This window comes from Alligator sinensis, unplaced genomic scaffold, assembly GCF_000455745.1.
Source record: "Alligator sinensis unplaced genomic scaffold, ASM45574v1 scaffold1374_1, whole genome shotgun sequence".
Taxonomy (NCBI): Eukaryota; Metazoa; Chordata; order Crocodylia; family Alligatoridae; genus Alligator; species Alligator sinensis.
The window spans coordinates 113,682-136,217 of NW_005843307.1; the positions used below are offsets into that span (position 1 = coordinate 113,682).

Below are 22,536 nucleotides of genomic sequence, written 5' to 3' on the forward strand. Positions count from 1 at the left end.
TATCTTCATTTCTTAACCCCAAGCCCCTGACTGGTAAAACAGCAGTGCATACCAGTGCTAAAATTTGAATGGTTTTTCTTCCAAATCAAAACCAATTTGTTTTTTAACTTCCAATTTTCTAATTAGAACATGCTTCTGGGCCAGTGATGACATCTAACTCTGTGTATCTCGTTATCCCTAATTCAGAAGGCTGACAGTAAATAGAAAGATCACTGACATTACACACCTCCTGAGAGATGCACTCCTTGGGAAGATGAGCAGCCACATTTTCCACAGGCTGGAGCCCTGGCACCACATCCCTGTTCAGCCCTAGGCATTTGAGGTCCCAGCAGTCCTCTCCAACTGGCAGGCAGATGGATCAATGTGGCCAGATCCTCATCTGGGGGTTAAGGAAAGATTTCCCTAGCCAGCTGCAAAAGGGGAAAAGGCTAACTCCTAATGCTGTCTGAGCATGCAGGCTAAGCAATGACTAAGACAGGATACGGAGGCTTTGACATCTCATGAATGGCAAGGGAGATGGACAGGGAGGACACCATCAAAACTAAATAGTCACCTCTACACCAGCATCTCCCCCGTCTTGCCTGAGCTGGGTTTGTGCTTTCTGTTCAGCATCCAAGAGCTGGCCTATTGCTAGCGCTCTGACAGCCATGCAATGAGACTACCTAGTTCTGTGAATTGAGGCAAACTGTAGCCTTTCTCCACCTCTCCATAGTCCTGATGTAGAGGTTGACAATGAAGGGAGATAGGGTGGAATTTAATTTGAAAATATATCCTTTCTACTGGCTTTTAGACGCATGCTACAGAATTCAACAATGGTGACACAGAGCTACAGTTTTCTAGTAAAATGTACAGAATGGTCAGATCCAAAATGAATAAATCTAATATTATAAAAGCCTTAGTCTGTCTGTCTGTAATGCTTTATTCGCACACTGATTGGCGAGCAGGGCAGGGGAGGGGGAGGGCGGCCTGGGGAAGCGGGGTGGGAATGAGCCCGGACTGGGGACAGGGGAGCAGGGCCAGAACCAAAACACAGGGGCCGGACACAGGCCTCTGTGCATGCCCCCCGTCATTCTTGATGGGCAACTGGATACTGTAATCCATAAGAACATAAGACTTGCCATTTACTGGGTCAGCCCATAGGTTCATCTTGCCTAGCATCCTGTCACACAGAAGCAGAGAGTGGATGCTGACAGAGAGAGTGACCTGGGTCTGAGCAGGACTTTTCTCCACTGTTCCTCTCTCACTTGCAGCCTCCAGCATTGCAGTCCTGATTCGGAGGCTGTATCCCTCACTCCCATGCTCAACAGCTCCTGCGGCCCCTTTCCTCCAGGAATCTGTCCAACCCCTGTTTGAATCTGGCTACACTGTCAGCTTCCACAACATCTGGGGGCAATGAGCTCCACGCTTTAATGACACGCTAATGTGGGAAAAGAACTTCCTTGCATTAGTTTTAAACTTACTACCTACTAGTTTCGGTTTGTGACCCCTAATACTTGGATTCTGACAAAATAAATAATAAACCTGTATTTACTTTCTCTTTGCCTCTTAGTATTTTGTAAACACTTATCATGCCCCTCCTTCAAGTGTCTCTTTTCTCAGCTGAATAGACCTAGTCTCTTTAGTGTCTCCTCATATGGAAGCCCCTTCATACCGCTAATCGGTCTTGTTGCCCTTTTCGGGACCTTCTGTAGTCCTTCCAGATCCTTTTTGAGGTGTGGGGGACCAGAAATGGGCACAGTATTCAAGGTGCAGCCCCACCATCAATTTATAAAGGGGCATAATGATACTTTCTGAATGATAATGATCCTAAAGAGATTCCCCATTATTGTCTATTAAATTCTGTACAACTCTTCATAAAGTTAGGTTTTAGAGTCCCCCTTTTTAGTCATATTCTGTTTCTTTGCTATCCAGCAACCCCCCTGTGTTCTAGTAATGAAGCTGCAGAGAAATTAATGCTTTTTTCACTATGACAGATACCATTTATCATAAGCTGTAGAGTCTTTAGGAATTTTATTCTTGATGACTACTTTAAAATAGTAAGCTTACAAATGCCTCAGGAAAAAAAATTACTTCTAACTTGACAGGCAAAAGTAATGGCAATGATGCAAATGCTAGGTATGCATTCTTTAACCAAATGCACAGAATTTCCTCTCCTTTATTAGATTTATTTTTTCCTTGTTTTTTCCTTTTTCTCATTTTCTTGTTATATGCTAGGCCACCAGCAAAAATTTTCTGCTTCACATATAAGGGGAATTGCTTGTTTCAAACAGCAAAGTACCACGTACTTCTTCAATGCTGGCATGAGGTTCCCTCAACCCCAAATAAGAGCATTAAGTCTTCTAAGGAAGATTTTGACCAGACAAATGAAAGAAATAGCTCAGCTGGCAAGATGTGCTGCTGAACAACACACAGAAAAGGTTCCAGGGGGAGTCACTGAATGCATCTCACGTCACAAGCTTTCAAAGGAAGAAAGCAGCAACTTAAAGAAAAAAGATAAAAAGGGAATTGTTAGATAAGACTGACAGCCTTGTTTTTTCGATCAGGTCAATAGTTTGGAGCTGATAAGAGATGCACTTGCTTTAGCGATACACTTTCAACAAGGAAAGATCCCAATCATGAAAAGAGCAGACGCTTCCACAACCTAGGGTGATGGTCCTGCCTACTGTTGGCAAACGGACGGTGAATGAAAGACTGTGAACTCTTGGGATTACCCTTGTAGCATGGAGGCCAGAGGAGGCGTTACTGTGAGATAATCCCCGCAAAGGATGAAGTAAAATTAACTCCTAGAAACTGACTGTTGTGTTGTACCCAAATACTTGAATATCAAAGTCAGCTGACTCTGTGATTTTTTTCTATGTGTGTACACACACACACACACAGAGATCAGTTGGGCATTGTTTTATTGATATATTTACAAGTGTAAAGCAACTTGGAAGCCTGCCAGTGCCTCTATCATCATAATAAAACATATTCTAATTATCTATACAGTTTGGCATTTACTTGGGGCTACTCTGTCAGAAAAATCAGAGCTGCCCCTACCCCCTTCGCTCAGCAGGATGTGCAGTGTTGAGCAGCACTGATATGCCACTGCCCTGCCCCTGCCCTTGCCCCTCACTCTCAACCCACAACTTACCCCCCCTGCCCCATTCTCCTCACTCCTGCCCCACAGGGCCAGGAATGTGGGTGAGAGGTTTTTGGGGGTGGCTTGGGGGAGTGGGGTTTGTGGTTGGATTGTGTGGGGAGTGTGGGTGTGGAGGGGGCTCAGGAGGGGTGGGTCCTCTGTCCCCTGCAGAGACCAACCCCCCTGGACACCTCATGGAGTGCCCATCCACAGGGGCCACATGCTCCCCACAGGGGTCACAGCGACTGGGACCTGAGCTCCGTGCCAGGTAAGCAGGGGGTTGGAGGAGCGGAGGGGGACTACTGAGGGTGTGGGGGACTATAGGGGGGGCAGCTCAGGAGGGGTGGGTCCCCCAGCCACCCCCACTGCATGCTTCCCGCCCACCTGCAGCCCCCATGTGCGCTCCCCACCCGCCTGCAGCCTCTTTGCTCGCCCCCCACCTGGCTGCAGCCTTCCCACATGCTCCTTTCCTGCCTGCAGACTCCTCACTTGCCCCCGCCCAGCTCCAACCCCCCCACAGCTTACCAGCAACAGCAGCTGTGCTCTTGGCCTTGTGGCACAGCCCCCTGCATGGCGGGAGGCAGCGCAGCTCAGCCCCAGCCACCAGGTATCCACGTGGCCTCTGCCGCACTGCAGTGCTATGGCCTGGTTCAGCGTGGTGCAGGGCCATGTGCTTTTGGGTACCTCCGGGTTGTCACCTGGGGCTACGTGCCACTTGTGGGAACCGCCAGCCACACTGGCCCAGGTCCTGCATGCACAGAAGCAGCCCAGCTGGATGGTGCAGGGCTCCTGCACGCAGGACCCAGGCCAGTGTTGCTGGTGGTCCCCGCAGTGGCGCGCAGCCTTGGGTGACAGCTCAGAGCTGCCCAAAAGCACAAGGTCCCATGCCGTGCCTTGCAGAGCCAGGCCACAGAAGCGCACTGTGGCAGAGGCTGTGCGGCTACCTGGCAGCAGGGGGGGAGGCAGGGGGCAACAAGGTGGGGAGCATACAGCGGGCGCCGCAGGCTGAGTGGGGGGGCTGGAGCCAAGCAAGGAGGCTGCAGCTGAGCAGGGAGGCAAGCGGGGGGGCCGCTTCCGGTGGCGGGGTGAGCGGGGGGCGGGGGCTGGAGCCATGCGGGGGAGGGCAGCCAGCGGACCCATCTCTCCCAAACTGCGCTCCCATGGTCCCCTGCACCCTCAGTAATCCCCCTAGCTCCTCCAGCTCCCTTCATCCCTTACTTACCCGGCACAGAGCCCAGGTCCTGGTCACTGCAGGCAGTGTGCTTCAGCATTGGGGAAAGGGTCAACACAGAGACACACTGGCAGGCTACCAGAGAGACTCCGTGGAGGACCGAGCCTCCGGTTGCCTCAGGACACGATCTGGGACCATGCCCTGCCTCACTCTTTTCCAACGCAGTTTTTTTTTTCACCCTAATTTTGCCCCCACACTGCAAATTTGCAGCCTGGGAAATGCTTTCTCATTTCCACACATGCCTCTTGCAGTGTCTCAAAGGGCTTTGAGATGCTGCAAGATGCACATGTGCGCTTGTGTGGATGCCCCCGCTGTGTGCTGAACTTCTATTCTGTTATGAGCATAGACCAGTTCACTTATCTGATCACTTATAACAATATCTTATCACTTAACCCCTGCCAGGCCCCATCCCCTGCCTGCTCCCTCAGCACCCCTGAGCTCCCCTCGACCGCTGTCCCAGCCCCCCCATGGCTGCCCCACCTGCCCTGGCTCCCGGCCCTTTAAAAAAAAGTCCCCACTCACTGTTTGCTGCCCGGCAGGGAGGCAATCCCTGATGCCCCCCACTGCCCCATGCTGTGTGGGGGGCTGTCATGAGCCTCCTGACCCCCCCGCCCCATGGCTGCCCTGCCCACCCCAGCTGCCAGCCCTTTAAGAAACCTCCCCCCGAAAAAACCCTTCTGAACTCACCAGCTCCTGCAGTGGCCTTGGGGCTTCTGGCTACTTGTGAAGAGCCCCCCATGCAGCACGGGGCAGTGAGGGGCAGCAGGGATGGCCCCCCACCGCTGGGCTGGAACCGGTGAGTTCGGGACTTTTTTTTTGAAGGGCCAGAGCTAGGGTGGACAGGGCAGCCATGTGGGGGGCTGGGTTGGGGGAACTCATGGCAGAGCCACCCATATGGCGTGGTGCAGTGGGGGGCAGCGGGGATCACTGCCCCTGTCAGGCAGCTGGTGAGTGCAGGCTTTTTGTTTTTTTCAAAGAGCCAGGAGCTGGGGCAGGCGGGGCAGCTATTGAGAGTGGGTGGGGGATGGGGCCTGTGTGATCTGAAGATTCGGCAGCAGCCGAATGTCCGAATCAGATTCGGTCAAATAGATTTGGGACAGTGATTCAAATCACCAAATTGAACCAAATGGGCCCAATCCGAATACGAAGTGAATACTAGCTGCTTTGCACAGGCCTAGTACTCATCATATTTCATCTTCCTGGTGGTGGTAGCACAAGAGAAAATGCAGGATCTGTTTTCCAAGCATCCATACAGTAAACAGCTGGCAACAGTTGTATTGATGCAGAAAAACTATAATATTCTGTTGCATTTAGGCTGCTGTTCTCGTTACTGAGACACTGCCTCACCTTAAGTACAAGACTCAAAGTAAAATATCAGGGCTTCCAGAAGCATCATGACAAGCTGGAAGCAGTACGCTGATATTTTGATCCAAATTAAAACATAGCCCTTAGAAAATACTTTTACCAGGAAAAAAAGGGAGACTCCAAAAGCCTTTCGGTTAAAGCATTTCAACTGATATCAATATATTTTAGCAGAAGAGCTTTTATATATAAATTCACACACACGCACACACCATCTATATTTTGCATAGGAAACGAGGCCATTAGGAGCATGCCATCTACTTCAGAGGCAGAAGATAAAGTAGGGTTGCACCTTAGAGCAGTGATTCTCAGCCAGCGTGCTGCAGGCTTGTATGGTAACAAACTAATGATTGATATTATTGACAAGCTAGGAAATAGTGATGCTACATAGCAGTATGTGTTGGTGTGCTGCTGTACCTTTTGGACATGTTCAAGTATTTTTATACAGTAACAGGAGCTAGGGTTCCCATCTGCAACGGGGACTCGGTAACAACATTTGAAAAGCACATACATTTTGACAGTGTAACAGAGGCCGGGGTTACATTTTCTTTACCAAATTTATCTTGATGCCATTCTGAACCACGGTAAATAGCCAGGAGTTAAACACAACTCACATCCATTAGGGAACTTGCCCATTTCCAGACATCAGTACAGATGAATAAATTCTTAAGACAGGTTAACTGTGAGCAGAAGTGACCCTAGTTTCTTTGAACCTAAAATAGCAGCTGAATCACATTCAGCACTTGCTCAACTGCACCCATGACAATATGCAATAAGAGAAATTCAGCAAAAAGCAGTTTTCTTTGTGTGGGTTGATCTATGCTAACTGAAGGGACGATGTGGGCAGGCTTGGGGACAGAGGCTTTGCTGGCTCTGGTCAGTGACAGCCCGGGGGGGCAGGGCCAGCCCACTGCTTGGGCAGACCAGACAAGCTCTGGCTGAGGCCACAAAGCCCCATGGGATGGGATGCCACAAAGCCCCATGGGTTGCCAGCAGAATGCGCCCTAACACAAGTTGCAAAGGGATCTAGTACAGATGTTCATCACAACGCTCTAATCTACAGCGCTGAAGTCCGATACCACATCCATTCAGAGTTATCGTAGAGCAGGATCCACCATTTTTACAGTGCTCTATGTGCCTTGACGACCTATTTAGTTACGGCTATAGCTTTCTGTGCACTTCCCACGCAAGAAGTATAACAACTGCACCTGGCCATACATACAAAGCAAGAGTATTTGGGGTCTGGAGAAAGAAAAATATACCTAGTGCACAAAAACAGAACAGTGCTCCGAGTATATTGCTTATTCTTTTCGTTACCTAGCTGTCAACAAGCTTGCTAGACTTGTACCAAAAAAATGATGCAGGAAATAGGCTAATCCCAGTGACTATAGTTTCTTAAATATGTATATTTGTTGGGAACTCCTAGAAACTGTATCAAGACTACTACGGACCATCCTTAGGGATACCACGGTCTTGAGACCAGACCAAAAACACAACAATCATAGGAAAGAGGGAAGTAGGCCGAGTCCCACAGAGATACAGCCTGGCTGTGAGAAACAGTAAAATACACAAGCAACAAATTGTCAGCCCCGTGATGGATGGCACTAGACTTGGTATTTTCTCCCAAGCTATACAGTAGGGCTGTGCGAAACAGCACCGGTCCATTTCGACTTCCGCTTCGCCGTTTCGACAGGACAGCGTTTCGTTCAGTTTTGAAAACACTGCTCCGTTTTGTTTTGTTGAAACTGTTTCGCTATTTCGATGTTTTGCCCACAGCCTATAATGGGAAAGCACAAAACAGCTTATAACTTTATCATTTCTTGCCTGATTTGAATGAAACTTTCAGGGATGGTAGCCCCTTCTCAGGCCATGAAGCCTGCCACGTTTCAAAGAGATAGGTGCAGGGGTATCTGGCAAACTGCACTTCAAATTCTTGAAAGCAAAACTCATGTCACGTGTGTGTGAAGGCACAGCGGGGTGAAAACTGCAGGCATGGTAGCCCCTGCCGAGACCACGAAGCCTGCTATGTTTCAAGGATATAGGTGCCAGGGTTTCTGAGAAACTGCACCTCAAACTGTTCAGAGTAAAACTTGTGTCACTTGGAAGTGTGAAGGCACAGAGAAAGCTTAGCTCAAACAATGCTGCTTTTATGCTGTTTTTCCATCCCTCCCCCAGAGCGCTGGGATTGGAGGGGACCTCAGGAAAGGATGACAGTCACTGGCCAGCTGCACAGTCACCGTCAGAGAAGTCCTGCCCCCTTTCCCCCTCTCTCTCCTTACTTTCTGTTTCCCTGCAAGCAAACCCAGCTTCAAAACTCAAAACATTTTGAATGCCCTTGTTTCATTTGGAGGCTGTTTCGAAGCCTTTCGTTTCATTTCAACGTTGCTGTTTTGAGCTCGAAACAAGTCGAAACAGCATTGAAATGAAACAGCCAGTGAAATTTCACACAGCCCTAGTATACAGCTTATATTTGCTTGAAGATGGGAGCTAAGAGAGCACAAGTAGTTGCAGAACTGCAAGGATGGCATCAAATTTATGAATTCATTAGTAGAGCCAGCAGAGACTAGGACTGGCAATTTAGGATCTGAATAACTTCTCATAACGAAAGTAAGAGCTACACAATGTTTTCTTTATTCTATGATGTTTACTATACTAACCTTTTTCAGCAATTGGGAGATTTTGGAAACGAGTGCTATTTTGGTTACACCTGGTATTAATGAGCCCAGATCACAGAAGAAAGGGGATTATTAAAATGCACAGTGCAGTGGCACAGGATAGCAGATTTTAAGGCACACAGAAGAATATTCTAGGAATTAAAGCTGCTGTATGTCATTGAGCAAAATCTAGGTTCTCAGATTGGTACCCTCCACCATAGCATCAAAGTACCTTAGCTGCATGTACACATCATGTGGAGGCCAAAACTCATCAATCAAATATTGAGTACTTGGATGAGAGTTACACCTTTGTAGTTGGGGACAGACAGTGCACAGTCCCCAGAAGGTGCATATAAGCCTAAAAGCATAAAGGGAACAGGGCTGACTAAGTGGGGGAGCTATTAAGAAGGGTTATTTCTTGTTCCATTATGACAATACTGGAAGCCTTTGTAAACTGTACTCCCTACTGTTTTAATTAAAATGTGTGCACTCTACTAAGGTATCCATGGAAACTTAAGACAGAGGTGTTAGATTTGTTAGATCTATTTGGTACAGGGAAACAGGGCTATTTTCCAGTCAGCCTGGCCTACCCACAGAAATTCTGATTTTTAAGAGAAGACAGAAAATCAAAAATCCTTGAGCTCAGTTGAAATACAAAAAAACAAACGGTCAGCAGACAAAGTAAGAATGCGCGTTTCCATCCAAGTAGTAGGGGATTTCAAGGACACACCTTATTTTAAGCTCTCATTACCTGGTGGTACAGAAAACCAGATGAGCCCCAAGCACGAGCTGGAAAAACCCAGTTCTCTGCGTTCTCCCAGGTCTCCATCAAATGGGCTGGGAGGGTGGGGAGAAATGGAGGATGTAGATACATAGGATCACGTGGCAATGTATCAGTAAGGAGAGCCAGGTGCATTCTGGGAGACACAAGCTGCTAAAGTGTCCCCCTTGCCCATTCCTCGATGGCATGAGAAGCTGGGGGAAGGCCACAATGGAGAGAAGGAAAAGGCAGGGGGTGTACCCCCTACTCTGAAGGAAAGGCATGATGTTCCCAGAAGAGTGTGGGTTGCAATGGATATCCTCAGGCTGGTTTTTTACTGGCAGGGAACAGCAGGAGGCCTCTACCACTCTTGCCCCAAGAACACTTCTGCAAGAAGGGCAGCTGATGGTGGGAGAGGGCTGTTTCAGCACGGAGAAGTATGGGACTTGGTGGGTGCAGTAAAGACATCCTCAGGTTCAACTAAGGAGCCACACTTCTGGCTGCCCATCAGAACTCTGCATCATTTAAAGGTCCATCTAGCAATTTTAGAAGTAACTTTAAAAATCACCAGGATATACAAAACAACTCATTGGAGCTGACACCAGGCTCTTTAGGGAATTACTTGTAGAAGGAATAGTAGGGATAGGCAAAAGCCTTTTAACTGGCAAGGACTCGCTCTTAAAGAGAGCTCTGAGTAAGGTGTTTTCAGTAGCTTTGTGTAAACTGAACAGTGTGCTGTCTTGAAGTCAAGGTAATCTGTGGCATGCAGTCTAGTGATAACACAATGGGTGTGCGGGGATCAGGATTCTCCCCCAGGTTTACCAAAAGGCTTGGAGCGCTGCACAGGTTGCATGCTATCCCCTGCTGGGAAGAACAGAGGTGGGTAGCATCTTGTGTGACTGTCAAATGTCCTCCCTACAGAAACAATGCTCTGGCAGGGTAGACTTCCAGTTCTTCTTTGACAAAAAGAAACAGGCGAGCCCAAAAGAAGGATTTTGAAGAGTAAAACACAGCAAAGTGTTGGAGAGGTGTTTTGCAAACATCCCCTCATCGCGTATTGCGAAGACTTAGTGATGTACCACACAAAGGCAGAAGTGTAGTTTACCGAGCAAAGCGACTACTAGGAACTTGTAAAATATCCAGTATCACATGGTATGCATCAGAACCTTACCCCAAATACACATATTTTGTACTGTTCCAGCAGCTCTAAGGGCCCTTGTAGTTGACTTCTTGGCCACCTGAGGTTTCCCCTGGCATAACTGTCTGGCAGGAAACAAATGAGATAATACTTTGCATGTTTAACAAGTTCCATCTGGGGTTTCAAAGTATTACTGCATATTTTCCATGCTTCATTGAATAGTATACAGAGTGGACATCTTATGATTCTTACATCAGCAAAAAAAAAAAAAAAAAAAAAAAAAAAAAAAAAAAAGGTTATTATACCTTTTGTTCCTTTTAGTTGCTAAACAAGGTAAAAATGTGCAAAAATTTCTGTACAGAAATAAGAATGGACTAGTTAAACTTAGCTGCTGTTAAAGTACTCGGTGAACCCGCACCCCTGCAGCACAGGAAACTTCTAGCCAAATTCTAGACCTGATACAATTTTGTAAGACACTTGGTCTTGATTCTTCACTGCCTTACTCTCTGCACATAGTAATATTCACCTGTGCAAAGTGTGTCATAACCTCTACAGTGGCTAAAATATGTTTACTGCTGAGGACGCAGCAAGCTCAATAGTCCAAGTCACTTTTGTGGCCCTCGAATCCTGGAAGCTGCAAGAAACTGGTCTGGCTCCTGGTATAATTCCATAGATTTAATAGATTTTTAGGTTTGGAAAGGACCTCGGAAGATCATTGAGTCTGCCCCCCTGCCTCTGGGCAGGAAAGAGAGTTGGGGTCAGATGACCCGGCCAGGTGTTTTCCAGTCTCCTCTTAAAAACCTCCAAGGTAGGGGAGAGCACCACCTCCCCTGGAAGCCCATTCCAGATTCTGGTAACCCTTACCATAAAGAAGGTCTTCCTAATGTCTAATCTATATCTGCTCTCCATCAGTTTGTGACTGTTGTTTCGAGTTACTCCAAGGGGCGCCTTGGTAAACAGGTATCTCCTATTCTTTGCTACCCCGCCTCTCCCCCACAACAAATTTGTAGATACCCACCAGATCCCCTCTCAGCCTTGTCTTACAGAGGCTGAAGAGATCCAGGTCTCTCAATCGCTCCTCGTAGGAACTTTCCTGCAGGCCCCTAACCATATGAGTAGCCCTCCTATGGACCCTCTCAAGATTATCCACATCCCTCCTGAAGTGCGGTGCCCAGAACTGGACGCAGTACTCCAGCTGCGGCCTCACCAATGCCACACAGAGGAAAGTCTCACCTTCTTAGACCTGTTTGTGATGCACCTGCTAATGCATGACAGAGGGCAGTTAGCTCTGTTGATCACTTCGCCACATTGTCGACTCGTATTCATCTTTGAGTCAACTGTGACTCCAAGATGAATATGAGTTTATCGCAATGCCATAGCTGCCTAAGTTATTTCCAGATACCCATGGCTCAGAGGAGCTGATTGGAAAGCCAAGGACTGCTGGAGTATACAGTCAACTACCCCCCTCTTCCCCAGCTATACCCTCTTGTGTGGATAACCCAAAGGGGAAGTGTTGGTTGTAGCCATTTTGGTCTAAGGACACTGGCAGACAAGGTTATTTGGGTAGATGTAAGATCTTTTATTAGACCAACTATCTGGCTTCTATCCTATCCAGGAGAGCACAATACAACTGTAGACTCTCCCTCTGCTTGGAGCAGGGTGTTTGTACCTGAAAGCTTGCAAAGAACAATTTTTCCACTATTTAGCTGATCTAATAAAAGATATCACGTTTACCCAAGGAAGCTTGTCTGCCAGAAGGGGAGGTGGCAGGATGACTCCTCTGCTTGCCATTCAAATTGGCTTTTGAGCTGCCTTGAGCCACCACAGGAGTGCAATCAGCTACTACAAGGCCAAGGGTCTGAGCCACTGAGTATAAAGTGGCTATCACTACTATCAGACCACAATGGTACATGGGGTGCCTGGCATTGGAGGATAGGACTCGATAACTTCAAAAAGCAATGCTCAGATGTCCTTGACCCACCCTTATATAGTCCTAAATAATGGCACTCAGCAGACACAGACAAAAGGCCTTCTATCCTGAGGACACTCTTTCATCTGGTTAGAGTCATTTTTGTAAAGGGAGAAAAGGGAGTATTTTAGTGCCTACTTTTTTTTTTAGAACTGACAGCATTTTACTTTTCCCTCATGTGATAACCTTTTTTTAAAAAAAAAATCCCTCTGAACCAAACTGTGGAGGAATTTCCTGTTGCATTATCCATTCAACCAGTTCACAGTGGCCAACCTAATTCTAAAACATTGCCTTCTCTGTTATAAAGGGATCTTATAGCACAATTAAAATGTCTGTTGATATATATATATTTATGCATAATGCTATGATACTCATTACCACAGCAAGGATGCCATATTTACTATATTATGCACCATTAGGGTTGTGTATAGATCCTTTCTGACCAAAGCATGAGACTGATTGTTGATTCTTCTCCTGAGTGTCTATAGAACCGGATGAATAATTCCACTCCCTTCAACTGGACTGTTTGTCCGAGTATGATTTACTCTTGTGAATAGAGTTTATGGGAACAGGCTCTTTCAGTGAGAAACTCAACTGTAGCAGAAGACTGCTGGGCATATTGAGAAATGCAAATACCAAAGATACCCATGGTATCCCTTTTCACCCTGAAACTGCTCTGGTCCCCTATCACATGGTAGGGAAGCTTGGAGGACCCACGGGATTATGTGAGGTGGTGACAAGTAGGGAGCATGGACACCCCTACACCACTTACAGGAGTCTCACAGAGGCTTTATAAGACTTAACATTTTCCAAAGTCATGACCCCACTACTTAGGGCCCATGACTGTGGTCATACAAAGCAGCTGTATCGTGTACAGTTCAGGGTTAGAGCTTGTCTATCTGTCAGCCCTAGCACCCTCTCATTACTAATGTTATGCAACACTTTTACGCCCTTGACTTGATGAATTTGAGCTATGTAGGCCTGAGTGTTGATCAATGATTTAGAGTCTTTCCAATTACTTCCAACACTTCTTTACCGTAGCAAAATTTTCATGTGGAAAAGTGGCGCGCGCCAAACAAGCAAGACAACAAAAATCACCCATGGATGGACCAAAACTTTGTTAAATACAGAGGGCCATAAGGTACTTACTAAAAGATGCACAGCAATTGTCAAATTAAATAAGACACACAAAAAATATAGCCAACAGCTTCCCCACAATGTTGCTGGGGCATGCTTCATTAAGCTCATTGCTCTTCTAATCATAATACAGTGTCCTTAAATTACTTTACTTCCATTATTATTTATTGAGCATCAGCTCAGCCCTGTCAAAACATCCATAGGCATGGCTCCTGCCCTGAAGAACATACAGTTTGGGACAGAACTACTACTTCTCACTGAAATCAATGGTAGAAATCCCATAGCTGGAGTTAGTCCAATGATGGTTTTGGAAACCAAACTACTGGTCTGAATTCTTGCCTCCTGCACTTCCATTGCAGTCCAAGTAGTGTCAGGGAGGAATCTCCTTAGCCTGTACACACACAATGTAGGCACAGATTGCCACATTTGGGATTGTGAAGTTATTTTACCCCATGGCTGGTCCTCCTCTTTAAATCGCTTGAACATAATTTAACAAATGACTACCTGCTCTTGCAGTGGCAGGACACTGACAGTGTCCTTGTTACCTTATTTTAGCTGTGGCAAGTTAAAGGGGCATTTTTGATGTTTCAGGCATTATACCTGGGAGTTGTGCATAAAGGTGTTTCCCTAAGGTTTTAAGAACAGGTTGGGTAAACAGTCATATAGTATAGTCTAGACAGGGATGATCCTGCTACATGACCACCTGAGGTCCCTTCCAGCCTTCCTTTTCTATGATGCTATCATGGATGCCACTGCAATAATGAGGTGACAGTGGTTATTCTGAAAGCCTCTGCAGAGCTGTGAGTTGAGGGTTGATTTCAATAAGAGGATGGTAGTTTGGTGCATAGGAGGGAGTGTGGGCTAAAAGGGAAGGTGGGAGAAATAGGAGGATACAAAGGTTGGTAAGAGGCTTGGTAGTACACAGGGAGCTGGTAAACATTAAATCTGGTGCAGGGTCAGAAGAGGACTTGGCAAACTCTTGGTGGAAAGGACAAGAAGCTTGAACATAATGCAGCAGGAGTGTCAAGCCATTAAAGGAATGCAGAGATAGGAGGAACATGCTGAAAATGATGTGGGTAAGATGACTGTTTGACAGGTCAGATCACACACACACACACACACACACACACACACACACACACACACACACCCCCCAGAAGCAACAGAAAAAGATCAAGTGATTTCGAAGACTTCTTAAATGCATGCCCCGAATTTGAATTAAAATGACACTGCTCTAGAAGGGAATTAAATCAAATCCTACCGCTTACACCTAGGGGACCAGACCATACGCAGCTGAGACAACAGTCCTGTCCCCCTGCACAAAGCTGAGCAGCACAAAGGCTGTTCCAAGATGTGCGGGCTGGCCACAAGGGGCCAAGCCAGCTGCTGCTGCAGCAAGCCACGGCTTCAGAGTATCCTGGCCACACCCTTTCACTGGCGCAAGGAGGGTGGCAGCCCAGGAGCTGTTACACCAGACACGTCCCACCCCAGTGCCTCTACATAGATCAATTCCTCTGAGCCCAGCAAGCTGTAAGGAAGCTAGCGCCTAAGGCTGCCTCGGCGTAGTACAACGCAGAGCCTGGTCCGTACACCGTACACTCAGCCTAAAAGCTGACCAGACGGTCGGCTCTAAAGGAAACCCCATCTGCTGAATCAGTGACGCTCAAATATGAGCCAATAGCTTGCGTTTCCTTATAGCAGCATTAATAGAGGCTTTCACACAACAGCTTCCCTCTAGGAATAAAATGAGGCTGGTTCGTCCCAGCCAGCTGCACATACCGCAGTGCTGCGCTACATGTAGCCATAAAAACGATGAGCAACGTATGCAACGTTTTTGGTACACGCGCTGCATTTCTGCAGCCTGCGCACTGCTACCGACACACAGCTCCTCCGGCAGCAGCATTTCTCCCCCCAGATGCCTTTATTTATTGCTCGCTGCCTGAAAGACCAGAAAGGACATTAGTATTTGTGCTATGACAACCTGGGCTTTTGCTTCATGGTATAGCCTCTCTTCCAGCAGACGCCTTCCTGCACAGCTTCTTCCTAGCAGTATGTTACTGAAGAAAAAACAAATCACAAAACACCAGACTTGAAACGCCCTGTGCACGAAGGCAAAATTTTTTTTTAAAAATGCAGCGTAACCTCCCGTCATCTCACACGAGGGCAAATCCACCTTTCTGTTTCCACTCGGTTTTCGGGAACGATGCCGCAGGGGCAGCCCTAACACGACCTCGACTGCACAAACCCCGCAGGACTGCCCGGGAGGGGGGAGAGGCCGCGCGCGACCGCTCGTGCAAAGCAAAGTGAGTCAACTTGACAACTCAGGGGATTTCTTCTTTTTTTTTTTCCCCCCAGACTTTCCAAAATGGATGCTCCCTGACTTTTTTTTTCTGCGCCTGGACCGGGGCGGCGGGTCCCAGGAAGCCCCCAGATGATGCCCCCCCCCCAGCCCAGCCTTGCCCCTCCTTGGCAAGAGTTTTATTGGGGGGGGTAAAAAAAATAAAAAGAGATTTTTCTCTGACCTCTGCTGCACTCAGAGCCTGGGGCTGCAAAACAAACCAGCCCTTTGCTGCCTGGCCCGGGGGCAGGGCGCTGCGCTCACCTGCGGGGCCGCTCCAAGGCAGGGCTGCCGCTCCTCCCCGCCGCTTAAAAGCCGTGCGGGCTGGGGCTGGGGCTGGGGCTGCTGCCACGCCCCTCCCTCCTGCCCTCCCTTCCTCCGCCCGCCGCAGAGATGCGGGATGCAGGATGCGCGCAGGGCAGGTCCCAGCCTCTTTCTGCTGCGCATCTCCGCGGGTTTCTCAGCCTCCCTCTGAGGCATCCCGTGCTGGGGGGGCTGGGGCTGTCCCCCACCCCCAGCCAGGGCCAGCCCTCGCCCCCCGCCAACTTCTAGTGTCGCCCCAGAAATGGTGATAATAGTCGTGATCCTGTCCGGGGACCCCTTTGTGGCAAACTGGGCGACCAAGGGTGCCCATCGTAGAGGGCGGCGCGGTCGTACGAAACCGAACGCCTTTACGTCCTCTAGTTCTCCCTTGAAGAAAGAGGCAAATATTTTTTCCTCTCAAATATTTTATGTCCTCTGTTTTTTTCTAAATAGGGGACATAAAGGTTTCGTATCAATAGAGTAGCAGAAAACCAGAATGTCCTCTGCGACGGCTCCCACGCTTCAGGGGGGCCCCAAATTTTGCAGCAGATGTCCGGCTGACTTACAAGTCATCAAAATTGAGGTGCTAAGGGGCCCCAAATGACTCCCTTGCTGGGGGGGGGGCAAAATTTTGCAGCAAATGTCTGACTGGCTTATAAATTGGCAAAATTAAACCTCTAAGGGGCCCCAAATGACTCCCTTGCTTTAATGGGGGGGCAAAATTTTGCAGCAGATGTCTGACTGGTTTATAAATCGGCAAAATTAAGCCTCTAAGGGGCCCCAAATGACTCCTTTGCTTTAGTGGGGGCGCAAAATTTTGCAGCAGATGTCTGACTGGTTTATAAATCGGCAAAATTAAGCCTCTAAGGGGCCCCAAATGACTCCCTTGCTTTGGGGAGGGGGCAAAATTTTGCAACAAATGTCGGACTTGCTCATAAGTCATCAAAATGAAGCCTCTAAGGGGGCCCAAATGCCTCTCTTGCCCAGGGCCCCGACAACCCTAAGGCCACCACTGCTGTCTAGACCCCAGGTGGCTGCTCAGTTCACCCATGCCTGTGTCCGGCCCTGGCTCAGGATCAGACGGATCATCATATTTGGGGTCAGGGAGAAATTTTATCCCGTGGTCAGATTGGTACCAACTGTGGAGGGAGGTGGGGAGGCTTGCCTTACTCTGCAGCAAGGATGTGGCCCTTCGCTAGGGACCTCGACAACATTTTGTAGAAGCAGGGCACTGGCTGCCATGGTCCCCTTGCTTTACCGGTGGCAGGTTAGGGTGTTAGATCGGTGTTGTGTGAGGGTTGAGGGTAGTCTTATGTAAAGTTTAGATTATGGGTTGTATGGGCTGGTTTGGATATAGGGGTGATCCTTCCTCAGGCAGGGGGTTGGACTAGATGTGACCTCTGGAGGGTACGTCCAGCTTTATTTCTCTGTGGGTGCCTGTACACAAGCATGGAGGCTGCTCTGTTGCGCTGTAATTTCAGAGCATCAGAGAAGACTCAACTGAGTCTGCTGAAGCACGGCAATTACCACGCTCCAGCAGCCTCCGCGTCTCGTGTATCAGGGTCCCCACGCTTCAAAATGGTGACGGGGCCCTTTATTTAAAGCTCGTCAAATGAGCTTTAGTTCAAGCACCCCAACTATCATTTTGAAGCACAGGGACACTGATACACAAGATGCTGCAGTGTTTTAAAGAGTGACTTTCAGACCCGCTCTAATTAAAGCACCACCACTCCCACCCCCGGGCATGTATATAAGTGCCCTGTGATTTTATTTGCAAAAGTTGCCTTGGTTATTTGCATTTTCTGTGCTGAGCTAACCCTGCTCATTTGAAGATTGCTCCCATTCAAAGCCTGTCCTCCTTCAAAATCATGAGTTGGAACAAAAAATAAGTCTTTGGGTTTGTATTCATCTTCTGAGTCTATAGGGTGCGCTTGATTCATGCCTCAAGTTCTCTGCAGCCCTGAGAGCTGGAAATCTACTTTTATCAAATGAAAACTGAGCTTTGTGTAATCATAGTAATCCTAGAGAAGCTGGGCTGGAAGGGACCTCCAGAGGTCATCTAGTCCAAACCCCTGCTTGAGGCAGGATCACCTCTATTCAAATCATCCTATACAATCCAAAGTCTAAACTCTTCATCAAAGTACCATGAACCCTGACACAACACAATGTCTTGACTCCAGGAGCTGGGGATTTAACAAGCCCCAACTATCATGTATTTCATGACATGGTCACAAGAGTTGTCAATGCTGGATAAGAGTCCCTTAGAAACAAGAAAATAAATTAGGGCTAATCTCTTGTCTGCAAATAAATCTGCAGGTCAAGGAAGAGTTCTAAGTTTTCAGGAGCCTCCACTACTTTACACCCCATTTACACCCAGATAAAATAAAGTTCCTATTGAACGTTCCCCGTTCCAATGAGTAGTATTTACGTCCACTTTGCACAGATATCGCTGACCACACAAGATGCAAGACAATGGAGAGATTAGAAGTATATTTTCAAAAGCACTGAGTCTAAGGGTTGCTTGGACAGGAGGTCAGTGTGGAATAAGATGGGATGTCACTTTAAAGCACTATACTGATTCCCCATTAACTACCTGTGTAGACACACTGCATCCTCACTAAAGCCACATTCCTTCCTCCAGTGCACCCTCATGGATCCTGCTTCAAATAGGCTGCGTCCTAAACCAGTCCTGTTGGCAGTGCTAACTACCCCACTCAAAACACCATGCAGAGGTGGCTACACTACTTCCAGTTTTGGAGGCAGCTGGCCCAGAGCAACACATCATGATGAAGGACCCTGTTCCAAATCCTGTAAATGCACTATGTAGCTAACTATGGCCTAAAAGTGCCATTATGTGGTTTAGGTTATAGTTCCAGGTAAATCCTCCCAAAGCTGCCACTTGGAGAAAGCAGTGTTCATGCAAGCTCTGGAGACAGCTTCCCTAGACACGCTCACATTGCCTTCTCTCTTTGGCCAAGCCTCCTGTTCCCCCCTTGTCCCATGCTTCTCCCACCAGCCTTGGTACTAATGCTTCTGTGACATGTGGCTCTGCAAGGGCTTCCTTACATGCAAGCAATGTGGCTGTCAGAGGCAGGGAGAAAAGCAGTTCCTCTTACCTCTGGTGTGGTTCCAAGTCCCAGACATGGCAGAAGTGGTCTCTTGTGCCTCTTTTCTTCCAAACACAAGCTGGAACAGAAGAGTTAATACTATAATGACCAACTGACTATAAATGTGTGCATCTGGCCTGGACCTGACAGCAACAGCCACCTTAATAATCACCCAGAAAGACAGACTTCTGCTTAAAATGCCAGTGCTGCCAGGGGAATATGCTGTGCATTTGGGTGACTCAGCTCTACATTTCCAAGAGGCAGCAACAAGGGTCTGTCTATGCTAGCAGGAAGAAGAGAGGAAATGAAAGAGGCTATCCTCTCCTTGGCAAAGGGTAGACAGACAGGAGCTGAAGAGAACCTAACTCCCAGCACTTGTATTACCCATCAGCTGATAGTTTTGTAGAGCCTCAACTGCACAAGCCTCATTCATCCCAGAAAGGCAAAGACACCATGCTGAGGGGCTGATACTTCCCCTCTCATCCTGTCTGCTCCACCACATGCAGAAGAGAACTTCTGGCCTCGGGTTTGCTTTCATGCTATATTTAGGTAGACTGAAAATTCACACTGTTATGAAGCATCAGAGAAAATGGGAACCCACACACCTTTCACTGATGTTATGGGAAGAGACAAGAGACTCAAACAGCACGAACATTCACATGAAATTAAGCTGATCCGGGGCTTTAAAAATTATTCATCTAGATATTCTAAACAAAAAAAAAAAAAAGCAATGTAATGTAAAGGAAATATTACATGCAGACTAAATTCCTTTGATCCTTGAAGGAACAAAAATGCCCATGTAAAAATAACACGTGTTGGATACAAATATCTTCCTGAATGTCAAGGCAGTGACAACACTATTCACCATCAAGCCATGTTGCCTGAGTTACGCAGTTAGTTGTAGGTGTTGTGAATAATGGAGGAGAAGCCTCCTCGACTGTGTTGCAGCTGATTACAGAATTAAAACCTAACCCTTGGAGGCTTATCATCTCTTTTTAAAATCTACTGAGTGGAACCAAATTAAGACATTTCTTTCAGATAAAGCATAGGTCCTTAATCTGCACTACATAAATCTACATTAGATTGTGGCATCTACTTTTCTGCTGATGTTTTATGTCTAGATAAAGCTAGATTTTAAGAAACTAAAGGCATAAGGGAAGTATCTTTTCCCTTTGCCATTTGTCTTCCTTGGGGAAAAAAATAGAAACAAATTTCACATGGTGAAACTAACTTCCTCAAAAGGCCATTGCATCAAATGAATCTGCTTTGGGGTGGAAAGGTTTTGCTTCATTCATTTATTTCTTTCGGTCTGTCATTGTTATGGTCATTTTGCTGGGTAGTTTGGAATTTGTAGTTTTAATAGCAGGAATTCTAACAAGCAGAACAGGAAATAAGTGCATGGGAAATGAATAAAAATACATACTGTGAAAAGGTTTTGAAAAGGACTGTATGACTAGCAATGCCCTCTGTAGTTGCAAGGACTCAAACAAAATAATCTGTTTATGCCTTGATGCATAAAGTTTGATCACTGCATGGAAAAGGATTTCCCATCTCTTCTCAAACAGGCTTCAGGAATTATGGGGTTGTTGGAATGGAGAGGGAAGGGAACTGTGTTGTCCCCAAAATGTCAGGTATTAAGGCACTACCAGAGACATGATTCTGCTTAGATGAACAAATGCTGTTGCTAAAGCACCCACCAGTGTAGCACATACGCACAATTTTAGTTATGATTTACACTGAGCAGATAATACCAGATGTACCATCACTGCAGCATGTAGGCATATGGCCAAGTCTATATTCCGTCTCCACTCCCAACCTAGAACTGTAATTCAGTCCATCATATTTGCATTTACGGAACACTTTCACCCCAAATCTTTCCAAAGTGCTTTGCAAGCTTACACCAATACAAAAACCTGCCACGCAGACATGCATCTACCTCTAGGGTAAAACATGACAGCTACTTTAACAACGGACTGATATACTACACAGCACTGGCCGTGAAGAATATCATATCAGCTCACAATGCAGAGGAACTTACTTAGCAGAGTGTCATTCATGGAGCTGGGTTATAAGTTATTGCTTCCAACTCCACATTCATTTCAGTCAACTAGAAACATTAGCATGCCTAACTTTCAGTATTGCTTTTCCTGCATCAAGTCAGTTTTAAACTGTCTAATTTTAGGATATGTTTACACTATACCAGGGGTGTCAAAGATACAGCTTGCAGAGCCCTGTCATCTGGCCCCTGGTGCTGCCCCTGGGGCTTGAGTTGACCCACATGCCACACCAATCAGTCTGGGACCCATGCCACATATAGGACATGGACAGGCTTGAGAGAGTCCAAGAAAAGAGCCACCCATAAGATCAGAGTCTTAAATGGCAAGCCATATGAGGAGGGGCTGAGGGATCTGGGACTTCAGCCTGGGGAGAGGGGGGCTGGGGTGGGACCTGGTAGCAGCTTACCACTACACTAGGCGACTACATTAAGGGCTCAGTGAGCAACTGTTTACCAGGGCACCTGAGGGGAAAACTAGGAGTAATGGCCACAAGTTCCTGGAAGACCAATTCAGGCTTAACATTAGGAAAAACTTCTTCACAGTCAGGGTGTGCAGACTGTGGAATAAGCTCCCTCCAGAGATGGTGCAATCACCGACCCCAGAAATCTTCAAGAGGAGACTAGACAGTCACCTCGCTGGGTCCCCTGATCCCCAGTTATCTTTCCTGCTTGGTGCAGGGGGCTGGACCCTATGACCTTCCAAGGTCCCTTCTGGCCTTACAATCTATGAATCTATGAACATAGTGCGAGTCCCAGACCAGCCAGAGCAGGCACTGTGTGTGGCGTAGTCCCAGACTGGCCAGAATAGGAGCCACGTGCACTGGGCCAGCCCTAGGCCATTCTTCCAGACTGTGGGGCCAGGTGAGTTTGAAACCCTTGTGCTATACGTTTTGCCCCAAATTAATCCCCATTACTACTAGAGCTTTGCTCCACTGGTGGCAGCAGTCTTCAGAACACCAGTACTGGGGAGTGCTAATGCTCCCACTGGGACTTAAAAAATCCTCCAGAGCTTCCAGGCTGGAAGGCCTTGCTCCTCCACGCAGGGTCAGACTGACTGCCACATTTGGGATTAGGAAGGAATTTAAGAGTGCCAAGACAGGGGGAACAAGGCTGAACTCCTCAATGAGTTCTTTGCCTCTGTGTTCTTAAACGAGGGGCAAGACAAGTCTCACAATGGGATCGTAGAGAGACAACAGCAGGGCACCAGACTACCAAGCATTGACCCTGAGATGGTGCAGAGTCACTTGGAAGGACTGGATGTGTTTAAGTCGGCAGGCCCGAACAAGCTCCATCCCAGGGTACTGAAGGCACTGGCCGATGTCATTGCACAGCCACTGGCGGGAATATTTGCACACCCATG

General features: G+C 47.4%; 1 protein-coding gene across 3 annotated transcripts in view; it reads right to left on the reverse strand.

Moving 5' to 3' along the window:
• The window catches only part of HSPA12A (heat shock protein family A (Hsp70) member 12A), an 82,596-nt gene extending 63,001 nt beyond the window's left edge, over positions 1–19,595 (reverse strand). For 2 of the 3 annotated variants that reach the window (XM_025194800.1, XM_025194799.1), the window contains exons 1-2: positions 19,505–19,595; positions 19,130–19,199 (exon numbers count right to left, since the gene is read on the reverse strand). In XM_025194800.1, coding sequence (XP_025050585.1) covers positions 19,130–19,157 — 28 coding nt within the window. In that variant the 5' untranslated portion in view covers positions 19,158–19,199; positions 19,505–19,595. Of the gene's footprint in view, positions 1–15,894; positions 15,986–19,129; positions 19,200–19,504 lie in introns of those variants that run through there. The other variant, XM_025194801.1, reaches the window with a different exon arrangement.
• Between the last annotated feature and the right edge of the window lie 2,941 nt (positions 19,596–22,536).